General features: G+C 37.0%; 2 protein-coding genes and 1 long non-coding RNA gene across 3 annotated transcripts; all 3 read left to right on the top strand.

The window, feature by feature from the left end:
- The first annotated feature begins 4,023 nt into the window (after positions 1–4,023).
- LOC132173651 (putative disease resistance RPP13-like protein 1) lies at positions 4,024–5,718 on the top strand. Its single transcript, XM_059585209.1, has one exon. It carries the CDS (start codon positions 4,316–4,318, stop codon positions 5,321–5,323), a length of 1,008 nt encoding a protein of 335 aa, XP_059441192.1. The 5' UTR covers positions 4,024–4,315; the 3' UTR covers positions 5,324–5,718.
- LOC132174303 (putative disease resistance RPP13-like protein 1) lies at positions 5,537–6,880 on the top strand. The gene has a single exon (XM_059585980.1). It carries the CDS (start codon positions 5,537–5,539, stop codon positions 6,878–6,880), a length of 1,344 nt encoding a protein of 447 aa, XP_059441963.1.
- Positions 6,881–7,118: 238 nt separating this feature from the next.
- On the top strand, positions 7,119–10,092 carry LOC132173652 (uncharacterized). Its single transcript, XR_009439333.1, has 6 exons — positions 7,119–7,883; positions 8,045–8,119; positions 8,264–8,328; positions 8,903–9,155; positions 9,239–9,487; positions 9,597–10,092. It is a non-coding gene; the product is annotated as an uncharacterized LOC132173652 (long non-coding RNA).
- Positions 10,093–10,697: the final 605 nt, after the last annotated feature.

Here is a 10,697-nt window from a genome sequence, read left to right as displayed (position 1 = left end):
CTTAGGAATATGCTATCCTGGTTCAAGTTTATATTCCTATTTTTGCTTAGGAATAGGCTATTTTGGTTTAAATTCCAAATTTGGTTTCGATTGGTTGTGAGCATAAGGTAATACTTATTCCAAATTATTGCATTCCGGGCATACTCTATCCCGAATAAGAAGAACCGGGTATATCACTCCCGGATATGGAAAAGGAAGAACCGGGTATATCACTCCCGGATATTTCAAAGAAGAACCGGGTATTTCACTCCCGATATTTTAAAGAAGAACCGGGTATATCACTCCCGGATATGGCAAAGGAAGAGCCGGGTATGTCACCATTGGAGACAAGGAGAAAACCTTGGTTAAAAACAATTAACGGGAGACAACCCGGTAAAAAACAAGAGGACTCATTCTCGGCAACAAGGAGAAAACCTTGGGCAAAAACAAGGATAGGGAGACAACTCTCTAAAACAAGGACAAGGAGAAAACCTTGGGCAAAAACAAGGATAGGAAGACAACCCTCTAGAACAAGGACAAGGAGAAAACCTTGGGTAAAAACAATTAACGGGAGACAGTCCGGTAAAAAAACAAGAAGACAAGGAGACAACCTTGGGCAAAAACAATCAACGGGAGACAACCCGGTAAAAAACAATGAGCTACCCCAAGACAAACGGGGAACCAAGGCTTAGCCCCCGGGCAAAGGAAATAATTGGGGGTACTCTCGGCAATCATGAGACAAGGAGACAACCTTAGGCTAAAAACAAGCAACATGAGACAATCCAGTCACAAAACAAGGAATCACTCCAAGGTGTGGATTATTTTGACGACTTGGAGAGGGATCCGGGCATGATCTATGGGTATCTCGAAACTAGGACGGGTTTAACCCCTGTGCAAAGGATAGAGTTGGGGGGTGCTCCCTGGAACTCAGGCGATGCCAAAAACAGAGCTGAAGAGCTCCAACTAACGAGCTCAAAGCACATTCACTAAGGAGACACGAGTCTCGGACAAGGTCAAACAACAAGCCGCCAGAAGTCTTTGACTAAATTCTCATTACCCAAATACCTTGGCTAAGGGAATTGGGGGGTAACTGTTGGGAATAAATTCACACTATAGGCCCACCAAATTCTGGGCCTAATGGCCAATGATAGGCCCATAAAGATATTAATTAAATAGCAAGGACTATTTAATTAATTGATAGTCTTATATTCAAATTAGAATAATATTGGAATAAAGACGTCATATTTATCTCTACAAGATGACTACTCAAGATTATCTCTACATGATATCTGTTGAAGATTTATCTCTACATGATAGCTGTTGAGTTTTATCTCAACTCTGGACTCTCAAACCAATTCAAATGAGAAGGTCCAGTCCAAGTCTACTTCAAAAGCCCGAGCCTATAAATAGGCCCCTACATAAGGTACTGAAGAATCTGAGATCTTGAATATTGAAATATTCTCACATATTATTGAGTTAGAAACTTTCTGACTTTGGCATCGGAGTGTCCCCGGTTCTCCGGGGACCCCCTTGACAATATTTCCTTTTTTGTAGTGATTTGGAGTGCACGACGACGTATTGAAGACCCCGAAGAAAGTGCATCTACCGTGTTGAAAACTGTTCTAACAGCTTTCAAATTCTATTTTATTTTCTAAGCACGAGGAGTAACTTTTCTTTAATTTTTTCTAAGTTTAAGAAACAAAATTACTTTTTGCCTATCTAAATATACTTCACAATAGTTTTTATTATTTTTTCATATATTATTAAAATATTATTTCTTTACAAAATATAAGTTACATACTTACCCTCCAATTTTTTACAAAATTTCAACACAATCTCCAGTAAAAAATAAAAAAAATGAAAGATGATAGATGAAAGAGAAATATTTACATTAAAATAATGTATAATAAACCACTTTTGGTTCCCTGTATATAGGAAAGATAATGAGTTATATGGTATATGTTATTAATGCTTCTCATAGAGAAGGTTTTGTCATTGGAAAGTTTACTCACTTTCATATCTTTTCTCACAAGTTATTTGGTGTTTGAAATTATTTAGGAATTTTGCATGTTAAGAGTTTTGTTAATAAAGAGTGGCCACCATATGGGCTCGAACCCGAGGGTCTGAGCTTTATGCTTAGTGCCCTACCAACTATACTAGACAGGTTTTGTTACTAGCCTTCTCCCATACCAATTCTTATCGGTTAAAACAGTTAATTGATAACAAATGGTTAACTGGACCGGACTAGATCGATAAGAATTTCGATACAAAATTTTTAACTGATAAGAATATCGATTAAACGGTTACGGTTAATATCGGGTCGGTCAAAGCTGGTAGACGATCGGTTAAACGGTTAACAGTTAATCTGTCCACCCCTAGTTTTCAACATTAAATTCAAACGGTTTGACATTTTATGCCCATTACACCCTCACTCAGCCCAGTTGAAATTCAAAAATTGTTCAAAAACTACAGCACTCACCCCCCAGCCCAAAACGACATCGTTTTGGGCATTAAAATTATTTTTTTGTTTCTTTAAAAAAAAAAAAAAAAGAAAAATATTAAAAAAAAAAAAGAAAAGAAAAAAAAATTAAGCCACCCAATAAAATGGAACAACAGGATCAACCATCAACAATAAAGGGGTAGTCCATTATTCCCTACAAAGACTAAGAATGGGTTTTGGGCTTTTGGGGGTGGCCAGACCACCCTCAAGGGCTTGAGGGTGGTTTCGGCCACTCCCATACTAGCCACCCCGATTTTTTTATTTTTTTTATTTTTTTAAATTCTTTTCATATTTTGCCTTTTTTTTTTCTTTTTTTTTTTTAAAGAAAAAAAAATAAAATTTAACGCTCAAAACTGTATCGTTTTGGGCTGGATGGGTGCTGAAGTTTGTAGCCCAAAACGATGTAGTTTTAACGTGAGGGTATAATAGGCATACAAAGTCAAACCATTTGAGTTTAACGTTGAAAACTAACATAGAGGTTCAAAGTAATAGAAATTAAAAGTTCAGGAGTTCAAAGTGTGAAATTTGAAAGTTCAGGGAAGGTTTGTCAAATCGGCTAGAAGTTCAAGGAACTAAACTGAAGTTTCCTCAAATTTTTTTAAAGAAGAAAGAACTCAATGGAAAAAATTTAAAATTTAAATTAATGACGTGTTATTGTTCACATGTCACTAATTCACTAATTTAATTTTAAAATTTTCGTTGAGTTCTTTTAAAGAAGAAAGAAAAAATTTCTTTTTAAAAAATTCAATTCGTGACATGTGAATGTTCACACGCCACTAATTGAATTTTAAACAAGAAAGGGGGAAAAAAAAAAAATCAATTCATACATCACTAATTAGTAATGTGTCAATGTTCACACGCCACTTCACTTTTTTTTTTTTTTGAAAATAACATTCACATGTCATTAATTGAATTTTAGAAAAGAAAAAAAAAAAACTAAAAAAGTGATGCGTCACTGTTTACACGTCATTAATTAAATATTAACATGTCACAATTTGATGACGTTTTGAAAATTAAGATACTGTAGACACATCACGAATTCTTCGAAATCTTGAATTTTTTGTAACGAGGAGGGTGTGCGTGGGGAAGGCGAGGGAAGAAGAAAAGAAAGAAGGAGAGAGAGTGGGATAATGGGAGACAAAGAAAATAAATAAAATAAAATAAAAAGAGTGAGCGGGAGGCATGAGTGGTGGGGAAAGTGAAAAAAAATCCTCGGTTAACCCACTGATTGAGAATTTGATGGTGAAAGGTCGGTGGTCCCACTTGGTTCAGGTCACTTGGGCTCTTCTGATCACCTTCCAAGTTTTCCTTTTTCCAATAATGGAGATGGTGGCGTTAAAACATCATCAGTTTCCTGCTTTCCGTTTTCTTTGATCACGTGGTGTGGAGTCCACCACATTCTATGGACCAATGGAATCCAAAGCTACCGCAAGTGCCTCTCATCAAACTTCATCATGAGCCGCGTGGGTCCATCACTCCCATTGGCTGATTCCCGTATGCTTTCTTTTGGTTTACAAAGCAACACATATTATACCTTTCAATATCTCTCTTTTTGCTCTGCTGTTTCTTGCATTCATCTTCCTCCATTTCCTTCATTTTCTTTCGTTTCTTTCATTGCAATCTCTTTTTGCTCTCCCGTTTGCTACACTTATCTTCCTTCATTTCCTTGGATTTGCAAAGAAGAAAACATGGCTGAGGTTGCAGGCATACTTGTCTCTCCCTTTCTCCAAGCCTTTTTTGAGCGAATGGCATCCCGCGAGTTTGCTGACATCTTTCGAGGAAGAAAACTCAATGAACGTCTCTTACACAAGTTGAAGATAGCATTGCTGTCCGTGAATGCACTGGTTGAAGACGCGGAGGCTTACAAAGCCTGCTGTGAAAGAGTGGCTGGAGGAGTCGAAAGATGCTGTCTATGAGGCTGAAGACGTCTTGGATGAGATAGCCACCGAAGCCTTGAAACGTAAGTTGGATGCTGAATTTCAAACCACTTCAAGTAATCTACGTAAATCTATCTCTACTTTCCTTGGTCATTTTGTCAAGGTCATAGAGCCAAAGATAGCAGAGCTACTTGGCAAACTAGAATATCTAGCAAAACAAAAAGATGTTCTAGGTCTGAAAGAAGGTGTTGGAGGAGAATCATTAAAAAGATTCCCCACGACTTCTTTGGTAGAAGAATCTGGTATTTTTGGTAGGGATGGTGATAAGGAAAAAATAATAAGCTTGCTGCTCTCTGACGATGCAACTGGCAATGAAAATCTGTGCGTTATTCCCATAGTGGGCATGGGGGGAATTGGCAAGACCACCCTTGCCCAGCTTGTATACAAGGACAAGAGGGTGAATGAGCATTTTGACTTTAAGGCATGGGTATGTGTTTCGGATGAGTTTGACGTGTTCAGGGTAACTAAAACAGTTCTAGAGGCAGTGACTTTGTCAACTTGTGATATGAAGGATCTAAATCTACTTCAAGTTACACTACAAGATAAGTTGATGGGGAAGAAGTTCGTACTTGTTTTAGATAACGTATGGAATGAGAATTATGCTGATTGGGAGGTCTTGAGTAGTCCATTTAGATCTGGGGCACGAGGAAGTACAGTCATTGTAACAACACGCAATGATAGTGTTGCCTCAATCATGCGTGCTGTTTCAACTGATCGTCTTAAGCCATTATTGGAAGACGATTGTTGGTTACTATTTGAAAAACATGCATTCCACGATGGCAACATTGATGCACGTTCACAGCTAGAAGTAATAGGTAGACAAATTGTGAAAAAGTGTGAAGGTCTACCTTTAGCAGCCAAGGCAATTGGGAGTCTCCTGCGTTCTAAACTAAGTGTTGATGAGTGAGAGAAAATATTGAAGAGCGAAGTATGGGATTCACCAATTGGCAAAAAAAATATTCTTCCAGCTTTAAGATTAAGTTACAAATATCTTCTATCACATCTAAAACAATGTTTTGCTTACTGTTCAATATTTCCCAAAGATCATGTTTTAAAAAAAGATAAAGTAGTCTTATTATGGATGGCAGAAGGTTTTTTAAAAGAAACTATAAACAAGAAAATGGAAGAGGTTGGTGAAGATTACTTCCTTGACTTGGCATCAAGATCATTGTTGGAACAATCAAGTGACAATAAATCAGGTTTTGTAATGCATGATCTCGTCAACGACTTGGCCAAATTCGTATCTGGGAAATTTACCTGTAGATTGCATATTGACCATTCTCCTGAAACTATGAACGAGACTCGCCATTTGTCATATTTGAGAAGAAGATATGATAGCTTTATGAAGTTTGAGGTTCTTTGTGAGGCTACTCGATTGCACACATTCTTAGCATTGGAGTTGTCACCAAACTATGGTTACTTTTTCTTAAGTAAAAGAGTACCACTTAATTTATTGCCAAAATTAAGATGCTTGCGGGTGCTCTCTTTATCCCATTACAAAAATATGACTGAGTTGCCTGAATCAATTGGCAAAATCAAGCATTTACGTTACTTGAACATTTCTTCCACTGCAATTAAAAGGTTACCCGATTCCATATGTAAGTTGTGCAATTTGCAAACATTGAACTTATCATTTTGTTATGGTATTGCTGTATTACCAAGAGATATGTGGAAACTCACTAACTTACATCATCTTGATATTGCCGGAACTGCCATAAAGGAGATGCCAATGCAATTGGGTAGACTAAAATGTCTACAGACTTCAAGTAAATTTATCATCAACAAACATAGTGGGGCATGCATGGAAGAGTTGGGGAAACTTGCAAATCTTCGAGTAAAGTTATCTATTTCAGAGCTTCAAAGCGTCGTATCTCCTATGGATGCTCTGAAAGCATGCTTGAAAGATAGGAAGTACCTTGAGGAGTTGGTGTTGGAATGGAATGGATTGGGTACTAATATTTCAGAATGTCAAAGATCTGTACTTGACAATCTTCGGCCCCATAGTAACTTGAAAAGTCTCACTATCAACGACTATGGCGATAAAAGTTTTCCAGATTGGGTTGGGCATCATTCATTCTCTAATATAGTGTCCCTTCACCTAAACAATTGTAAACATTGTCCCAACTTGCCACCACTTGGTCAGCTACCCTCTTTGCAGAACCTCTATGTTGTTGGGTTTGAAGGAGTTGTTAAAGTGGATTATGAGTTTTATGGCAGTGTTTCTTCATCAATTAAGCCATTTGGAGCCTTAAAAGTTTTAAGGTTCGAGCAAATGTTGAAGTGGGAGGAATGGTCTTCTTTCGGGGTCGAAAACGAAGGTGAAGCTTTCCCTCAACTTGAAGAGCTTTATGTTGATGACTGCCCTAAATTAACAGGAGGGTTGCCCGTCCATCTTCCTTCTTTAACCAAACTTGAGATTCGTAAATGTCCGCACCTAGTGGACATTGTAATGAGGTTCTGTTAAAAGAATTGCCAACAACATTGGAAAGGCTCGTAATTGGAGGATTTGACGCACTTGAGTCCCTTCTCAATGGAATGGTGGCCTCCAACAACTGTCTTCAAAGGTTAGAATCCAGTGAATGTATGAAGTTAGAGCTCGCAACACACTTACACTTTTCATCCCTTGAAAGTTTGGAGTTGAGCGGTTGTGATTCCCTCAAGTCATTTCCGTTAGATTTCTGTCCAAAGCTTTCTCATATAATAATATGGGGGTGTAAGAATATGGAATCTTTGACAGATTCAGAACAACATGGACGTGATTTAGTGACCTTGAGAATTACCATCAGCAATTGCCGTAATTTTGTATCTTTTCCGAAAGGAGGAATCCGTGCCCCACAACTTTCATATTTTTATGTCTCTAATTGTCCAAATCTGAGGTCATTGCCAGAGAAGATGCATACACTCCTGCCTTCTCTTTCGATTATTTATATAATCGATTGTCCAAGAGTTGAGTCGTTTCCCGAAGGAGGCTTTCCTTCCAACCTGAGAACTATTGCAGTCGAGAATTGTGAAAAACTCTTTGCCGGTCGGATGGGATGGAATTTGCAAAAACTCCCATCTCTTAGAAATTTGCAAATCGAGGACAAATCTGAAGATGTGGTGTCCTTTCCAGAGCCAGGGTTGCTGCCTTCTTTTCTGACTTATCTTTGTATCCGTCAATTTCCAAATATGAAATCTTTGGACAAGAGAGGGCTTCAACACCTCACCTCTCTTCAACAATTGGTTGTCTGGTGCTGCCCTAAGCTCGAGCACGTGCCAAAAGAAGGGTTGCCAACCTCCCTTTCTATAATAGAGATCCAACGATGCCCTTTGTTGAGGAAACGGTGGCAAAGCAAGAAAGGAAAAGAACGGCGAAACATTCCTGACGTCGATCACATATTGATTGATTTCGAAGAATTAATTGAATGAGTCAAAAGCCTCGGAAGAGTCCCATTTCCTGACCTCGAAGGCGGCAACAACATATTCAGGTAATTGCACTTTTCGATAAGCTAATTATAAATATGATCCTTTTCCTTCTCGTAATGACTTTCCCATATTCTTTATAAATATTTTCTTTGTCTGAAAAATTTTGTTTCATTTTATCACTATCTATCTGTTTCATGGATTTTTTTTTTTTTTTAACTAGCAGGGGATCAAAGAGCTTGGGTCACAATTACAAGAAGCAAATATAATCTATGATCCTGCGAGGCATGAACGCTTGAAGGTTAGCTAATTAATCCATTTTCTAAATATTTGGTTCATTTGTTTTTCTAACGGTTTCTCTCTTACAAGTCTCTCTTTGTTTCATCTCTGTCTAATTGTTTTCTTCTTTGATTGGTTAATTGTATGGAAAATATTTAATTGACAGAATACAGGAGATGGAAGAGCTTTGTTATGAATACACAAAGCAGAGGCTAGCTTGCACATACACGTGTATGGATTTTCTCTGTTTTAATCTACAATTTATGCATTGTTATTTATTTTTTGATTCAGACATCTCTGTTATTGAACTTGTTATGTGGTGTTAAATCAAGATCATGGGAAATTTTGGAACATCTAGCTTTCCTTAAGCATAGGCTTTGAATTACCAATCAATACCTTTTTTTTTTTCCGATAGCTGCTATGTGGGAAGGAAAAGGAAATCATTGGAAGCAGAGGATTTTTTTGTGGCTAATGTATGGTTTAAGATGGGTGACATCTTAAATATAATAATATATCAGAAAATTTCTTAGGAAACTAGATACTTGCTCTTCTATTTAGTTCAAAAATTATCCAACAAACGTGTTGTGGTATTATAAAAAGAAAGAAGATAAAGAGGTTGTCTCTTTTTGCTTAAGCTAGGTGCTACATGTTCATAATTTTGTCTTTTCTATATTCACATCTTTGACAGAAGATATGTATGATAGTTCATTTTATTACTGACGCTTTTTTTTCTTTTTCTTTTTTTTTTTTAAAAAATTATTATTATTATTATTATTATTATTATTATTTTAAATATCATTGACAGAAAATGATGAATGGGTTTTTGAGTTAAAGAAAAAACTGGAAGCCTCCTTTAGTGTTTGCAATGGAAATCTGATCTCGCTTGTCAGCTAGGGACCTTTTGAGGTTCAAGTGCGTCTCCAAGATGTGGAAGCTTACCCTATATCAGAATCATCCTCCTTACATAATATTCACCATCAAGCTCATGAGGCATCTCAGCCCTCCTTGTTCAGCAAAGGAGTAACGATAGTGGAATGGAATGTTTCTTTTTTGAAATTGTACGTGCAAAGACAACTGTCATAATGGCTTTATATAGAGTCGTTAGTGTTATAAATCGTCAAAGTAACACAAACTGTCACAGGTACCCGAAGATCTGAGATATCTTCATCTGCAATCCAAATACCTGGCAATGGATGCTGCTGAGGCCCACTAATTGTTGTTGGTGACATATTTGGATTGGCATTCTGGCCATTTGTTTCTTTGTCAAAGTTGGCCCCATGTTTTAAGGTGGTGAACATTCAACATTCAAACTTTGACCAAAATTCTCATTGGAGACATGAAAATAGAAAACTTCCCTTGAAGCTTACGAAGGCCATGAGGGATTTTGTTGGTATTTTCGACATGCCATATTTTTTTCTTTGTTGGTATTCTCATAGGGTTGCTACCTTCTAGTCTAACTCGTCTTCTTGTCCTTGGATTTTCAAATATGAAATCATTAGGTAAGAAAGGTCTTCAACGCCTCCGATCTCTTGAAGAATTGTGGATCAAAGACTGTCCTAAGCACAAGTACATGCCAGAAGAGGGGTTGCCTACGTCCCATTCTATTATAGGGATCAACAGATGCCCTTTGTTGATGAAGCAATGGCGCAAAGTAAGAAAGGAAAAGAACAGCGAAAGATTCTTGACGTCGGTCACATTTTGTTGATTCTAAAGAGAGGAGCAGGTATATGATCAGAAGCTTATTCTGAGAAACAAGTTCAATTGAATCCAAGGTTTAAAAAGTTATGATCATGTAAAAATCCTTTACATCCCTGTAGCGTCTGGATAGTTTGGCATCAAATTGTTGTAACTCAAATGGTATTACAACTCATGCTTCTTCTTGAATATTCATTGCCTTTCAAATTCCTTCTCTTTTTTCTTTTTGCTTTTGCTTTTGTGTGTTTATTTTGATATTCAATCACTATTATGTATTTCTTTTCTTTGTCAGGAACTTTGTAATTAGGGAAGGGGGAATAGTGTATTTGTAAGATGAATCTAATACAGAGTTTTCCTTTGAAATTAAGCTGGTACTTTTATGCAAAACTTGCTTGAAAATCAGTTTTGCTTGGCCATAATTCAAGAAATTAGTTTTTATGTTATTTTATTATTATTATTATTTTAAACTGCTTATTTTGCTTGAAAATAACTATGAATTATAACAAGAACTTTGGCAGTCTTTTGTTTTTGTTCCCAGAAACAAATGGTATATTGCAAAGGCTACCATATGAAAACATAGGAAATAAGATGAGGCAAAACTAGTTTTGGAAGCCTGATCATTGTATGAGTGGATGCTTGGCTGCATCCTTTGCGATGCTTCTTAGATTTTATAGATCAGATGAAATTCACTAGTAATTTTTTTGGGAGCCTTTTGTACATACCCATTGTACTTATGATCTTGGCTGTTTATGTTCTTCTCTTTCCAGATCGTTTAGTGTTTTTAGTTAAAATTTCTTGAATCAGCCATGGATCAAGGATTGGAGTTGGCGGATTGTTGATTTGTTGTATTTATTGCTTATTGTTGTGGATTTTGACGAAAGTTTTCAGCTCTTCCTTGGCCCTTG

The sequence above is a fragment of the Corylus avellana genome, chromosome ca3 (assembly GCF_901000735.1).
Source record: "Corylus avellana chromosome ca3, CavTom2PMs-1.0".
NCBI classification, from domain to species: Eukaryota; Viridiplantae; Streptophyta; class Magnoliopsida; order Fagales; family Betulaceae; genus Corylus; species Corylus avellana.
Note: the sequence above shows the minus strand (reverse complement) of the source record. Positions and strands in the feature narration are given on the sequence as shown.

Bases quoted from the DNA above. Each gene is read 5' to 3' on its own strand.
- LOC132174303 (XM_059585980.1), top strand. From the start codon at position 5,537: ATGGAAGAGGTTGGTGAAGATTACTTCCTTGACTTGGCATCAAGATCA.
- LOC132173651 (XM_059585209.1), top strand. From the start codon at position 4,316: ATGCACTGGTTGAAGACGCGGAGGCTTACAAAGCCTGCTGTGAAAGAG.